The following is a 15,201-nucleotide window of genomic DNA, read 5'->3' on the forward strand; positions in this document are numbered from 1 at the left end:
TTTGGCATACACATGCTTTGTTAGTATTGCTCAGCAGGCCCCATGCCAAGAGGCTAGTGTTAGGGTTCCAGGGCCAAGTTGTCCACACCCCTGGGCTTCTCCTGCAAGAAAGGCACAGAGAGGGGCTCTGAGGGCTTCGCCGGTGGGTTCTGCGGGGATGGTCTAGGAGGCCCAGCCCCTGTCTGTCCCGGTGTAGGTTCAAGGCTGCCCGTGGGGCTCACCTTCCCTGGCCTTACCTTGCGAGGCCTGGAGGAGGCACAGCAGCAGCTGCAGCAGCAGTGGGCAATAACCAACAGCAGGAGCAGAAGCACAGTGCCTGGGGACAAGACATGGGCTCTAGATGTGCCCAGCCCAGCCCTGATGTGGGGCTGACCGGGCCAACACCATACTCACCCACGAAGGTCAGGAAGACCACGAAGGCGGCGGTGTCCCATTGGGACTGGAACAACTGGTGGCTCTTCAGCCTCCCCAGCACTTCCTGGGCGGTGGTCTCCAACTCCTGCTTCAGCTCCTCTCCTGACAGCCCCATCTCCACTGCGGCACCTGCCTTGGTGTCCCAAAGAGCTGCCTCAGAGGCCAGGCCTCTCTCGGTCTATCGAACGCCCAAGCTCTGTGCCCTCCAGTCTCCCTCGTCTCGCCTCCCTCCGATTTCCAGTCTCTCCTTACACCCCCCCCCCCGCTGCCCCAGGTGCAGCCCCCTCCTCCACCAGCCGTGCCCCTACCCTGCTGTCTCCCACTCCTCTCCTGGTCCTCTCCTGACTCTAGCCGGGGCAACCCAAGCCCACCCACCATCTTCGTGCCTTCTGTCTCCCTAGTATGGCTGTCCAGAGTCCCCTCACCTGCCTCCGGTGGCCTCGGCTCCCCCTACCAGGCAGGTCCCCAGATCCTAGGAAAGCAGTGTGCTTCCTGCTTCCGGATCCACGCCACCTGCAGCCTTAGCAACCAGCCCCGCCCTCCCCAGGGCCAGCTGGGACAGCCTGAACCTGGAGAGACCTGGGCCCAGCTGGCTTGCAGGGACCTAGGGCGGAAAGCCACAGGCTGTCAGCTTTATGCCAAGGTTCTTTCCCACCAGTACTCGCTATTGCTGACAAGCAGCCTAGAACAGGTGCCAGTGGAGTCCAGTCACTGTTGACCTCATGCGGGGGGCGGTGGAGAGCACAGGGAAGGGGGGGACTTGTCTGTCCACAGTCCACTTGCCTGCTCTAGTCCAGGGAACTGGGTGTCTGGTGTCACACAATGATTTCTAGCCATTTCTCTGTTGTCTGTCATGACTTCTTTCCCCAGAACCCAGGACCTGAGGTCCTTGACTCTCACAGTTGAGGGCGGGGACACGGGGGGGGGGGGGGGCTGGATAAATGGCTTAGCGATTAAGGCATCTGCCTGCAAAGCCAAAGGATCACAGTTTGATTCTCCAGGACCCACGTAAGCCAGATGTACAAGGGGGCACTTGCATCTGGAGTTTGTTTGCAGTGGCTGGAGGCTCTGGTGCACCATTCTCTCTCTTTCTCTCTCTCTATTTCAAATAAATAAAATAATTTTTTTAAATGGCTAACAGAGCTGAAGGGATGGCTTAGCGGTTAAGGCATTTGTCTGCAAAGCCAAAGGACCCAGGTTCAATTCCCTAGGGCCCACATTAGTCAGATGCAGAAGGGGGCGCATGCATCTGTAGTTTGTGTGCAGTGGCTGGAGGCTCTGGTGTGCCCATTCTCTCACTCTCCTCTCCCCCCGGTTTTCTCTCTGTCAAATAAATAAAAATAAGTGGCTAACAATGAGCTGGGCATGGTGGCGCATGCCTTTAATCCCAGCACTTGGGAGACAGAGGTAGGAAGATCGCCATAAATTCAAGGCTATCCTGAGACTACATAGTGAATTCCAGCCCAGCCTGGGCTAGAGTGAGACCCTACCACGAAAAAAAAAAAAAAAAGGCTAACAGTTACCACACCTTGCATGGCATATGCCTTCCCTGGTTTATTCCTGCGGCAATCCTAAATCAGATAGCTTCACTATATCCATTTTTCCCATGTGAGAAAAGCGAGGCCTTGTAACGTTAGACAACTGGCCCAAGTGACATATATCATACGCTCATCTGCCCCTGGGGCTGAGGCACATACAACTCGACAAGGTCGGTGGCTCCGTTGTACCTGTGGATCTTCTCAGAGGGTCTATAGCTGAGATGCTGATGTGACCAGCTGGCTATGGAGGGGAGAATCTATCCCTTGCCTTTTCTAGCCCATCAGATTCTTCCAGTGTGTGAGTCTGGGAATGTTCCCTGACTCCTGTGCATCTGTCTCATCTGTAAAATGAGTGCATCAACAATGTCTGCCTCCTCGGGCTGCGGGAGCCCAATGCTCTGTGTGCTTTCAGCTCAACAGGATGCTCTTTTGTACCATGATAACCAAATATCCAAGAAAAACAAGAGAGGAGAGGGTTTTTTCTTTTTGGTTTTGGTTTTGGTTTTTCGAGGTAGGGTCTTGCTCTAGTCCAGCCTGACCTGGAATTCACTATGTAGTTTCAGGGTGGCCTTGAACTCACAGCAATCCTCCTACCTCTGCCTCCAGAGTTCTGGGATTAAAGGCGTGCACCACCACACCCAGCACTTGCTTTTTGTTTTTTTTATTGACAACTTCCATGATCATAAACAATGTTCCATGGTAATTCCTTACCTCCCCCCACTTTCCCCTTTGAAACTCCACTCTCCATATGCCCCCTTCCCCTCTCAATTAGTCTCTTTTATTTTGATGTCATCATCTTTTCCTCCTATTATGATGGTCTTGGATAGGTAGTGTCAGGCACTGTGAGGTCATGGATATTTGTGTCTGGAGAAGCACATTGTAAGGAGTGCTACCCTTCCTTTGGCTCTTACATTCTTTCCACCACCTCTTCCACAATGGACCCTGACTGGCTCTTGTTTTTGTTTTTAAATGTTTTTATTTATTTGAGAGAAAGAGTGTCACCGGGTGTGGTGACACATGCCTTTAGGGAGGATGAGATAGGATCAATTGCTGTAAATTAGAGGCCACCTTGGGACTACATAGTGAATTCCAGGTCAGCCTGGGCTAAAGTGAGACCCTACCTCAAAAATAAATAAATAAAAGAGAATATAGATGTGCAAGGCCTCTTGCCACTGCAAACCAGACACATATGTCACTTTGTGCATCTGGCTTTACGTGGGTGCTAGGGAATTGAACTCTGCCCGGCAGGCTTTGCAAGCAGGCACCTTTAACCAGTGAGCCATCCCCCCGGCCCCAAGAGGTGCGATGTCATGGTGTCAGAGGTTTCAGTCCATGTTCAGCTGGCTTCATTGTTTCTGGGACTGTGGTGAAGCAGAGCGTGGTGGAGGAGGGACATGTGATAATAGCCAAGAAGGAGAGAGAGAATGGGTGGCTTTACATGGGTGTTGGGGAATCGAATCTGGGTCATTAGGCTTTGCAGGCAAGTGCTTTAAGTGCTGAGCCATCTCTCCAGCCCTCTCTAAAGGTGTCTTACTGAGGACGGGCCTTGAGGTTAGTCTAGCCCACTGGGTACTCATACCTGGTTCGATCTTGCAATTCTCTATAGCTAGCTAATGCATGACAATGTGAGCCAGCTGCCATACCTTCTCCACCAGGATGAAACTTTCCCTCGAAGCTGGGCATGCTGGCATACACCTTGAATCCCTGAGTTCCAGGTCAGTCTGAGCTAGAGTGAGACCCTACAAAGAAAGCCCAGCACTTGTGAGACCGAAGTAGTGATAGGAGACAGAAACTGGCTAGGCAGCTTAGGGGTGATGGACCCCAGAATGAATAGCTTTCTTGGGCCTATTGGAGAAAGTCATTATACTTTATTTTTATTTTTTTATTTTATTTTTCTTTATTTTTTGGTTTTTCGAGGTAGGGTCTCACTCTAGCCCCGGCTGACCTGGAATTCACTATGGAGTCTCAGGGTGGCCTTGAACTCTCAGTGATCCTCCTACCTCTGCTTCCTGTGTGCTGGGATTAAAGGCGAGCGCCACCACGCCCGGCTTGTCATTATACTTTAGTACAGGTCAGAAACAGAAGGATCTGGCCTTTCCTTATCTCTCCCCTGAGGGAGTCCTTCCACTCCCCTCCTAGAGAATCAACACTCTGAGAAGATGCCCTTTTCCAAAATTCCTGACCCCAGGCTCCAGCATCAGGAGTGAACTGGCTAAACCAGACACCCATCTATGGGGCTCATAAACCTGCAAACCTAATCTTCCTCACATAGCCACTCCCCGTTAAAAGAAAGAAGAAGAAGAAGAAAACTAGCCGGGCGTGGTGGAGCACACCTTTAACTCCAGCACTTGGGAAGCAGAGGTAGGAGAAATGGCTGTGAGTCAAGGCCACCCTGAGGCTACATTGTGAATTCCAGGTCAGCCTGGGCGAGAGTAAAACCCTACCTTGAAAAAACAACCAACCAACCTTACTTCCCTCTCTTACTATACTAAGCCCTCTTCTCTTCCCCTTCCTAAAGCTTTAAGCAATAATAAAATTGTAGATGTCTTTCTTCAAATTCATAGGACAAGGATCTGGGAACACCCCAAATTATTGATGCATTGGCATACAAGGAAACCCAAAATTCCTATATCAGTAGGACTACAAAGTGAGTTCCTTAAGAATAATAAAAAGAAAAGGCCAGGCATGGTGGCACACGCCTTTAATCCCAGCACTCGGGAGGCAGAGGTAGAAGGATCGCTATGAGTTCAAGGCTACCCTGAGACCACAGAGTGAATTCCAGGTCAGCCGGGGCTAAAGTGAAACCCTGCCTCAAAAAACCAAAAAAATAAACAAATTAAAATAAATAAATATATATGCCAGAAATAAAAACTATCCTCCCATAAACTGCTTTTGGTTGGACTTTTTTTTTTTTTTTTTTTTGCGATAGGGTCTCACTCTAGCCCATGCTGACATGGAATTCACTATGTATTCTCAGGGTGGCCTTGAACTCACGGTGATCCTCCTACCTCTGCCTCCCGAGTGCTGGGATTAAAGGCGTGCGCCACCACACTTGGTTTTTGGTTGGATATTTTTTATTTTTTCTCAGCAACGAGAAGGTAACTGCTATGTACAGGGTCTGGCTATATGGCCCAGGCTAACTTTAAAGTCATGGTTTTCCTGCACTAGCCTCTCAAATGTTGGGATTAAAGGCGTGCAGCACACCCAGTCTGCCATCTCTACTACACAAGACTGGACAACTCCCTTCCTGTGAACAGCAAGAGAGGCGAGCGGGTAGGGGCCCCTGCCTGTAGCCCCAGCTCTGCCACTGGTGACCTTGAGCGGCATGCTTGTCCTCCCTTATCAGTCACCTGGGTGTGAGAACCAGGGCTACAACAGGGCAGTAACCTGTCCACACCCTAGGGCTCCTGAGGAGCAGGACCTTGGAAGGTATCTGCTAGGCCCATCTCTTGGGCTTTCCTTCTAATTTCCAGCACCGTGCTGCCAACAGTGAATGGACTGAAGGAGACATGTCCGTCTGGGCTGTGAGTCTTGGCTCCCTTTCCCAGCAGAGCAGCGAGGGGCAGAGACTGAGGAGGTGAGCTCCCAGACCAGGCTTCCACCAGCAGGTGACCTTGATGAGGAAGCTGTCCCGGGCTCTCGTCTCAGCTCCGTGTGCGATTCGGTCGGGGTCGCTGCCCTGCTGTAGCCCTGGTTCTCATCCCCAGGTGACCACCGAGAAGCATGACCTTCAAGGTCACCAAGTGTCAGAGCTGGGACTACAGGCAGGCGTCCGCTCCTGCCTCTCTTGCTGTCCACAGGAAGGGAGGCATCCAGTCTTGTGTAGTTTGCAGATTAGGTCGGTGCACAGGGATAAAGATCTGAGGAGCAGCTGCCACAGGGGCCCCTGTTGGGGGCGGGGCACAGGAAGGAGGCCCAGGTTCTGTGGCCAACTGTCAGCCCTCCCTGCCGTCACCACACATCGCTGCCAGCCATTCCCACAGGGACTCATCTACCAGGCGCCACACGAGCCATCTTCTCTTTGAGTATGTCCTCTGCTGTTGCCCTAACTCCCTGCCCTTCTCACCCAGAGGAGTGTGTGTGTGTGTGTGTGTGTGTGATTTCTGTCTCTCTCCGCCTCTGACCCCTCAACAGCTGCCTCAGCCTTCAATTCAGCCCACCCTACCCTTTGTCCGGGGTCAGGGGGAGTGGGCCATCTACTCCCAAGCCCTTGCCCCAGATTCCCTCCCTGCTGGGACACGAATGAACCAGTAGCTCACTCCCCCTCTGCCCCGTAGCCCCTGGACGCTAGTCTGGTCGCAAATACTCCCAACCAGGCTCTGGATGCCCTTCCACAGAGGAGCGCCTGGCCCGTGTGGGCAGCGGTGAAGGTGGCCACTCTGAGTTGGAGCACAGGGCCATAGAGTGTGGTCAGAAACAGAGCACAGATGTAGAGCTCAGCAATGAGAACGCTCGCTCGGGCGCGGTGCTTCAGACCTGTAATCCCAACACCTGGAAGGTTGAGGCAAGAAGATAGCCCTGAATTGGAGACCTTATCTCTCAAAAAGATGAAAAAGGCGGTTAGTGCTCTAGCTCCTTTGGTAGAGGGTGTGTCCCTAGACTCGGTCCCCAGCACCACATAGACCAAGCCTGTGATTTCAGCCCTGAGGAGGCAGAGGCCTGAAGACCAGAAGCTCGCGTCATCCTTGTCTACATAGCAGACACAAGGCCAGCCTAAAGTACATGAGAGTCTGTCTCTAATTAATAACAATAACAATAAGAAGAAGCCAGGCGTGGTGGCGCACGCCTTTAATCCCAGCACTCGGGAGGCAGAGGCAGGAGGGTCTCTGTGAGTTCCAGGCCACCCTGCGAATACATAATGAATGTCTGAGCTAGAGTGAAACGCCACTTCAAAAAAACAACAAAAAAAAATAAAAAGAACTCAGCCAGGCCTATGTCTCAGCCCCAGCAACACAAAACCTCTCCCCTCTTCCCCATGGCCCAGCGACAGGCACCGTTGTACGCCAGCTCTATGGACGAGAGGAGAGTCCTCTCCCCCTCCTCCTCGAGGCCCTCCAGCCCCAGGACCCCACCCTGCGAGATGCTTGGCTCTGTGGGCATCGAAGCTGTGCTGGACCAGCTGAGGATCAAGGCCATGAAGACAGGGTTCGAATTCAACATCATGGTGGTGGGTGAGTAAAGGGCAGAGAGAGCCTCTCCCAGCCTCAACCTTCCCATCTGTCAATCATAACACCTCTCAGTAGGGCTGACATTAGCTAGGCGTGATAGCATAATTCCAGCACTCAGGAGGCAGAGGTAGGATGATCACCATGAGTTCGAGGCCACCCTGAGACTACATAGTGAATTCCAGGTCAGCCTGGGTCAGAGTGAAACCCTACCTTGAAAAAAAAAAGCAACAAAAAATACATGCACATACACACACACACACACACAGTTAAGAAAGAGAGAAAGAGAGTGCGAGAGAGAATGGGCATGTCAGGGCCTCTATCCATTGTAAACAAACTCCAGACACATGTTCCACCTTCTGCATCTGGTTTTACATGCTACTGGGGAATCGAACTTGGGTCCTCTGGCTTTGTAGGCAAGCGCCTTAACTGCTAAGCTATCTCTCCAACCCTATTTTCTATTTTTATTTATGGGCTGGAGAGATGGCTTATTGGTTAAGGCCCTTGCCTACAAAGCCAAAGGACCCAGGTTCGATTCCTCAGTACCTTCATAAGCCATATGCACAAAGTGGTGCATGCGTCTGGAGTTTGTTTACAATGGATAGAGGACCTGGCATGCCCATTCTCTCTTTTTCTCTGCCTCTTCCTCTCTTTCTCTCAAATAAATAAAGAAATAACATTTAAAAATAAAAAAGAGAGGTGCTAGAGAGATGGTTTAGCAGTTAAGTGCTTGTCTGTGAAGCCTAAGGTGAAGCCTAAGGACCCCAGTTCGAGGCTCGATTCCCCAGGACCCATGTTAGCCAGATACACAAGGGGGCACATGCATTTGGAGTTCGTTTGCAGTGGCTGGAGGCCCTGGCGTGCCCATTTTCTCTCTCTGTCGCTCTCAAATGAATAAATAAATAAAAATAAACAAAAAAAAATTTTAAAGGTGGGGGGGTGTTGAAGAAATGGTTCAGCAGTAAATGTGCTTGCCTGCACAGCCCAAGGATCCAAGTTTGATTCTCCAGTATCCACAGAAAGTCAGATACACATGCATGTGGAATTCATTTGCAGTGGCTAGAGGCCCTGGCACACCAGTCTCTCTATGTATCTGCCTCTTTCGTTCTCTCTCTCTCTCTCTCTCTCAAATAGTTTGAGAGGTCTGAAGACGTTCTCAGTGGTAGAGCACTTGGCCAGCTTTTGTGAGGAGCAGGGTTCTGTGCCCAATACCTCAGCTTGAGAGCTACACCCTTTGCCATCATGCTCTGCTTCTCACAGGGCAGAGTGGACTGGGCAAATCCACCATGGTGAACACACTGTTCAAGTCCAAGGCGTGGCAGTCGAACCTGCCCAGCCTGGAGGTGCCCATTCCACAGACACTGGAGCTACACTCGGTGACCCATGGTGAGTGACCCCCGCCTCCCACCGCCCTCCCTGCGCGGGTCATGTTCTCGCTGCTCTCTCCCTTGCAGTTATCGAGGAAAAGGGCTTAAAACTGAAGCTGACCGTGACTGATACGCCCGGTTTCGGGGACCAGATCAACAATGACAAGTGGTGGGTCCTGCAGGCTAGAGGTTCCTGCCCCTGAAACTTGAGGGAGAAACCCTTGCCCCCGAGGGGTCTGTCTGTGTCACCACTGAACCTCAGTTTCCTTGTCTACATAATGTATATGCTCAACTCACCCTCCAAAACGGAACCGCACTGAGTTTGTACGGGTCTCGGCTTGCTCTCTGGTATACACTGGGCAAGCAAGAAAGGCCATGGTGTCAGGGGAGACAGGCATCCACATTCCTTTAATCCAGAACTTTGGTGGCTGAGGCAGGAGGATCATGAGTTCATAGCCAGCTGAGCAAGACCCTGTCTCAAAATTAAAAGTAAATAAGGGGGAATGGAGAGATGGCTCAGCAGTTATGGCACTTGCCCGAAAAGCCTAATGACCCAAGTTCAATTCCCCAGTACCCACATAAAGCCAGATACACAAAGTGGTGCATGCATCTGGAGTCTGTTGGCAGCAGCTGGAGGCCCTGGCACATGCATTCTCTCTCCTCTTTCTCTGCTAGTCCTAACCCCTACAGGCGCAGCCCGGCCCGTAGGTGTGCTCATTTCACAGACCGGCATGCTGAGGCCTCAGGTGGAGAAGGACAGGGAGCTCTGGGCTCACTAACTAGCTAGCAGAGGAGCTCAGAAAGGAGGAGAGGGTGACCATGAGTGTCCCTTAAGATAGGCTGTCTTGAGGCTCAGAGGTGGCAGGCCCTGGGATATGGTTCTGAGGAGGGGTCTCTGCCTCAGCTGGGACCCTATCCTGAGCTACATCAACCAACAGTATGAACAGTACCTGCAGGAGGAGCTCCTCATCACCCGGCAGCGCCACATCCCCGACACCCGTGTGCACTGCTGCGTGTACTTCGTGCCACCCACTGGGCACTGGTGAGGTGGCTACGCCAGCTATTGCAAGGCCACATGCATGGGGAAGGGAGGAGGTTGAGGGTCCCTGATGTGGGCTTTCAGTGGCTCCCCCTCCCCCGCCCTGCTCATCCATGTGCCACCACCACCACTGCCACCGCTGTGCCATCCGGGGTAGTCTGCGACCCCTGGACATTGAGTTCCTGCAGCGGCTGTGCCGGACTGTGAACGTGGTGCCAGTGATCGCCCGGGCTGACAGCCTGACCATTGAGGAACGAGATGCCTTCAGGAACCGGGTGACTTGAGAGTCTAAGGCAGGGCTACTGTCAGCGTGCAGAGAACAGAACAGACCGGGGAAGGCTGAGGCCACTTGTGCTTGGTTCCACAGATCCAGCAAGACATGAACACACACTGCATTGATGTGTACCCACAGAAGTGTTTGGATGAGGACATCAATGACAGGATCCTCAACAGCAAGATCCGGGTAAAAAGCTGTAGGGGTCATATGTGTCAGTTTTCTTTTTTCTTTTTCTTTTTCTTTTTACTTACTTGACAGAGAAGAAGAGAGAGAGAGAGAGAGAATAGGCACGCCAGGGCCTCCAGCCACTGCAAATGAATTCAAGACACATGCGCCCCCTTGTGCATCTGGCTAACGTGGGTCCTGGGAAAATCAAATCTGGGTCCTTTGGCTTTGTAGGCAACACCTTAACCACTAAGCCATCCCTCCAGTCCTCTTTTTTCTTTTTTTTACTTTATTTATTTGAGAGAAAGAGGCAGAAAGAGAGAGAGAGACTAGGTGTACCAGGACCTCCAGCCACTGCAAACAAACCCCAGGTGCATGCACCACCTTGTACAGCTAGCTTATGTGGGTCTTGGGGAATTGAACCTGGGTCCTTAGGCTTCGCAGGCAAACGTCTTAACCACTAGGCTATGTCTCTAGCTCAGCTTCCTCCTTTTTTTTTTTTTAGCTCAAGACCCCAGCCCATGAGATGGTGCTGCCCGGGGTGAGGGTGGGTCTTCCCACCTCAATGAACCCAATTTAGAAACTCCCACAGACATGCCTGGAAGGCTGTTTCCATGGTGGTTGTTTCTAGATTCTCACTGGATTGACAATCAACATTAATCGTCACAGAGGTGAAAGGTGAATGGGACTAAGATTCTGTCATCTTCTTTCCATTCATCCTTTCCACATGAAATTCATCTCTCTTGCTCTCTACAGCTCAGGGAAATGTGTATATATGTCTAACGATACAAATCTCACTGAGATTTGAGAGATGGCTCAGTGGTTAAAAGCACCGTCTTACAAAACCTGACAGCCTGAGTTTGATTCCCCAGGACCCATGTAAGCCAGATACACAAGGGGATGTATGTGTTTGCAGATTGTTTGCAGTGGTTAGAAGCCCTGGCACACCCATTCTCTCTCTCTCAATCTCTCTCTCTCTCTCTCTCTCTCTCTCTCTCTCTCTCTCTCTGCCTCTTCCTCTGTCTCTCTCTCAAATAGATAGATAAATAAATAAATAACTTAAAAAAAAAAAAGAACTGTAGGCTATCAGGCTTTTCAAGCAAGCCCTTTTAACTGTTGAGCCATCTCTCCAGCCCAATTCAAATCTTTAACTTTTTGTTTTTGTTTAATAGTTTTTATTTATTTATTTATTTTACTTGACAACAAGAGACAGAGAGAGAATGGGCACATCAAGGGGCCTCCAGCCACTGCAAACAAACTCCAGATGGGCATGTGCCCCCTTGTGCATCTGGCTAATGTGGGTCCTGAGGAATTGAACCTGGGTCCTTTGCCTTTGCAGGCAAGCACCTGAACCACTAAGCCATCCCTTCAGCCCCTGTTTTTTTTTTTTTTTTTTTTTTTTTTTTTGATTTTCGAGGTAGGGTCTCACTCTAGCCCAGGCTGACCTGGAATTCACTATGGAGTCTCAGGGTGGCCTCGAACTCATGGCGATCCTCCTACCTCTGCCTCCCAAGTGCTGGGATTAAAGGCGTGCGCCACCACGCCCAGCAGCCCCTGTTTTTTTGTTGTTGTTGTTTGTTTGTTTTTGAGATAGGGTCTCACTCTAGCTCAGGCTAACCTGGAATTCACTATGTAAACTCAGGGTGGCCTTGAACTTGTGGTGATCCTCCTACCTCTGCCTCCCCAGTGATGGGATTAAAGGCGTGCACCACCACGCCAGCCTTCTGCCTCTGGAAACCGATTGGAGACACAAGTGCTACCTTCTGCATCTAATTTTACATGGGTACTGGGGAATCCAACCTAGGCCATCAGGTTTTGTAATCACGTTTCTTTAGCCGCAGAGCCATCTTCCCAACCCCCTGGTTTGTTTTTTTTTTTTTTTTTTTTTTGAGTGACAGACACACAGAGAAAGAGGCAGATAGATAGAAAGAAAGAGAGAGAATGGGTACTCCAGGGCCTTCAGCCACTGCAAAGGAACTCCAGATGTATAGACCATGTTGTGCAGCTGGTTTACGTGCGTCCTGAGGAGTCGAGCTTTGAATTGGTCCTCAGGCTTCATAGGCAAATGCTTAACCGCTACGCCATCTCTCCAGCCCCCTGGTTTGGTTTGGTTTGGTTTCTAATTTGACTGACTGACCATGGGTTCCAGTGACCCTCCTGTCTCTGCTGGCCTCAACCCCGGGGTTACAGGCATTCACAGCCAAACCTGGCTTTGGACATGGGTGCTGGGAGACCAGACCCAGGGCTTCCTGCTCACACAGAAAACACTCCTACCCACTGGGCAATCTCCCCAGCCTTGGATCCCTTAGTTTTGTGCTCCGCCTCCTGCCTTGGTGCCTCCTCTTGCCCCATCCGCATTGAGGATTCCTGTCTCTTCCCTTCCCCTAGAAGCAGATCCCCTTTGCAGTGGTGGGGGCTGATCGAGAGCACCTAGTGAATGGGAGGTGTGTCCTGGGCCGGAAGACCAAGTGGGGTGTCATTGAAGGTGAGTTCAGGAACTTGGGGAGCCTCCAAGGTTGGGCAGAAATCAAAGATGCCCTAACCCTATGGCATCCTTGGCACCCCTCACTTTGCATCTATGGGCTCAACAAAATTTAACATGGCCCTACCACGTGGGGGGCACGATGGCGTGCAGTTCCCAAGGAGATGCGGTGAAAGCAGGGCTGACAAAGTCCGTCTCCACTGAGCTCGTGTGACAACAATCAAGGGAAACTCACAGTGAATAAAATTGGTGGTGGTGTCGGGCAGAACGGAAAGGCACTAGCTTAGAAAGCACCAGAAAGACCTGCTGAGAGCAAGGCTGGAAGTGAAAGTAAGAGACAAGGAATGGCCAAGGCCAGGCCCCTGACTTATTTATGAGGCTTATAAGTGTTTTATGGCCGGGCATGGTGGCACACACCTTTAATCCCAACACTTGGGAGGCAGAGGTAGGTGGATCGCCATGAGTTCGAGGCCACCCTAAGACTCCATAGTGAATCCCAGGTCAGCCTGGGCTACAGTGAGACCCTACCTCAAAAAAAAAAAAAAAAAAAAACTAAATAAAAAAGGTTTGATGCTCTTGTTCATGTGGGTGGGCTCTTTCATGTGTATGTGCAGGACAGAGAACAATTTTGAGTGTCATCTATAGGACTGCCTACCTCTGCTGTGCTGGGATGAAAGGCATGTGCCACCATGCCCGGCTCTGGTGGTATTTTAAATTTCATTTATTTATTTTGGTTTTCTGAGACAGGAGCTCACTGTGTAGCTCTGGCTGCCTGGAACTTGCTATGTAGACCAGGCTAGCTCAAATTCCTATGGCTCCACCTGCCTCTGTCTCCCAAGTGCTGGGGTTACATGTCTGGCTTCACTTTTAGTTTTGTTTGGTTTTGGTTTTCAAGGTAGAGTCTCACTCTTCTCAGCCTGACCTAGAATTCACCATGCAGTCTCAGGGTGGCCTTGAATTCACAGTGATCCTCCTACTTCTGCCTACCAAGATCTGGGATTAAAGGCATACGCCACCATGCCCGGCCCTGGCTTTACCATTTTAGCACATTATTTATTTGTACAACTCATGCCATGGTCTCTTGACACTGCAAACAAACACTAGACACTTGTATCACTTTTTTCTGCATCTGGTCTTCTGTGTTTGGCTTGGCAACTGAACCCACACTAACAGGCTTTGGAAACACACACACACCTTCAACTGCTGAGCCATTTCCCCAGCCCCTTCACCTTTTCTCAGGACAATATATTTTACTTATTTTTTATTTATTTAGTAAGACAGATAGAGAGAGTGGGAGAGGGAGGGAGGGAGGGAGGGAGAGAATAGGCATGCCAGGGCCTCTAGCCACTGCAGATAACTCCAGATGTATGTGCCATCTTGTGCATCTGGCTTATGTGGGTTCTGGGGAATTGAACCTGGATCCTTAGACTTAGTAAGCAAGCACCTTAATTGCTAAGCCATCTCTCTAGGCCAGGACAAGATCTTTTATCACTGGGCATTGTGGCAAACACCTTTAATCCCAGCACTTGGGAGATAGAGGTAGGAGGATTTCCATGAGTTCAAGGCCACCCTGAGAGTACATACTGAATTCCAGGCCTGGGCTAGAGTGGGACCCTACCTTGAACCCCCCCCCCAAAAAAAAAAAGATCTTTCATTACCATGGAGCCCACAAGTTAGGCTAGACTAGCTAGCCAGCAAGCTTTAGGGATCATCGTGTCTTTGTTTCCCCAGCTTTGGCATTACAGGTGTGGTGCCACCATGCCTGGCATGTTATGTGGGTACTGGGGATCAAACTGGGGCAAGCACTTTACGCACGGAGCGATCATTCCCAGATTCACAGTTTATTATTACCATTATTAGGGCTATATGTAGCCTGGCACAATGATATACTTATAACCACTGGAGAGAGGAAGGCAGGAGGAGCAGAAGTTCAAAACCACCCTGGGCTAAATAGCAAGTTTGAGGTTAGCCTGGGCTTCATAAGACCCTGTCTCAAGAATAAAAAGAGATATTTGTGCATCACCTAAGGTACAACATGATGAGGGGCAGTTCATCTTTTCACTAATGTTTGCAGGAGCCACTGTACCAGGCCCTGAGACACAGCAATGACTGAATGAGTGAATAATGAGTGCATGCGTAAACCAAGGGAGAAGAGATTGATGTGACAGTGAGGACTAAGGGGAAAGGCAGGTCTCAGGTGTCACTAGAGCACGCGGCAGGCACTTTCTCAGTGCTCACTGAGGAGGCAAAGCCATGTCAGGCCCCATGTTTTGCAGTGGAGAACGTGGCACACTGTGAGTTTCTTCTCCTGAGAGACCTGCTCATCCGGTGAGACCTGAGGCACCCTGGGGTTGAGTGACTGGAAAGGGGGCTCAAAGCTACCACCCCAGGGCTGACCTGTGCCTCTCATTCAGGTCCCATCTCCAGGACCTGAAGGACATCACCCACAATGTCCACTATGAGAACTACCGCGTCCTCAGACTCAACGAGAGCCACCAGCTGCCCCGAGGGCCAGGCTGGGTGAACCTCGCCCCAGCTTCCCCTGGACAGCTGACCTCCCCTGGGCCTGGGAAGGCCTCCAGGAAGTCTTACAGAGATACCAAAGATGATGAGTGCTGAGAGCCCGCGGTCCCGAGAGCCAGCCCCCGACGCACACCTGCTGTCTGTAGCATCCAAGAGGTGGATTTCGCTTTCTTATGAAAATCTATGCTTTGACAACTGAAGGTCTTTCAATGACGTCTGTGAGCTAGTTGG

The 15,201-nt window shown here is 50.9% G+C and overlaps 2 protein-coding genes across 4 annotated transcripts in view; one reads left to right on the forward strand and one right to left on the reverse strand.

Moving 5' to 3' along the window:
- Positions 1-15,201, reverse strand: part of Smim22 (small integral membrane protein 22) — a 21,209-nt gene continuing 6,008 nt past the window's right edge. Inside the window, exons 1-4 of one of the 3 annotated variants that reach the window (XM_004652238.2) lie at positions 840-1,026; positions 394-543; positions 237-316; positions 1-101 (exon numbers count right to left, since the gene is read on the reverse strand). In XM_004652238.2, coding sequence (XP_004652295.1) covers positions 60-101; positions 237-316; positions 394-529 — 258 coding nt within the window. In that variant the 5' untranslated portion in view covers positions 530-543; positions 840-1,026 and the 3' untranslated portion in view covers positions 1-59. Of the gene's footprint in view, positions 102-236; positions 317-393; positions 548-839; positions 1,027-15,201 lie in introns of those variants that run through there. The other 2 variants (XM_045161767.1, XM_045161766.1) reach the window with 2 other exon arrangements.
- Septin12 (septin 12) lies at positions 5,902-15,066 on the forward strand. Its single transcript, XM_045161765.1, has 10 exons — positions 5,902-5,977; positions 6,937-7,123; positions 8,378-8,503; positions 8,572-8,653; positions 9,389-9,526; positions 9,681-9,798; positions 9,891-9,986; positions 12,354-12,450; positions 14,724-14,775; positions 14,862-15,066. Exons 2-10 carry the CDS (start codon positions 6,964-6,966, stop codon positions 15,064-15,066), a joined length of 1,074 nt encoding a protein of 357 aa, XP_045017700.1. The 5' UTR covers positions 5,902-5,977; positions 6,937-6,963.

The sequence above is a fragment of the Jaculus jaculus genome, chromosome 11 (assembly GCF_020740685.1).
Source record: "Jaculus jaculus isolate mJacJac1 chromosome 11, mJacJac1.mat.Y.cur, whole genome shotgun sequence".
NCBI classification, from domain to species: domain Eukaryota; kingdom Metazoa; phylum Chordata; class Mammalia; order Rodentia; family Dipodidae; genus Jaculus; species Jaculus jaculus.

Bases quoted from the DNA above. Each gene is read 5' to 3' on its own strand.
- Septin12 (XM_045161765.1), top strand. From the start codon at position 6,964: ATGGACGAGAGGAGAGTCCTCTCCCCCTCCTCCTCGAGGCCCTCCAGC. The intron at 12,451-14,723 runs GTGAGTTCAGGA...CATGTTTTGCAG, and splicing joins CAAGTGGGGTGTCATTGAAG to TGGAGAACGTGGCACACTGT. The intron at 14,776-14,861 runs GTGAGACCTGAG...CCTCTCATTCAG, and splicing joins CTGAGAGACCTGCTCATCCG to GTCCCATCTCCAGGACCTGA.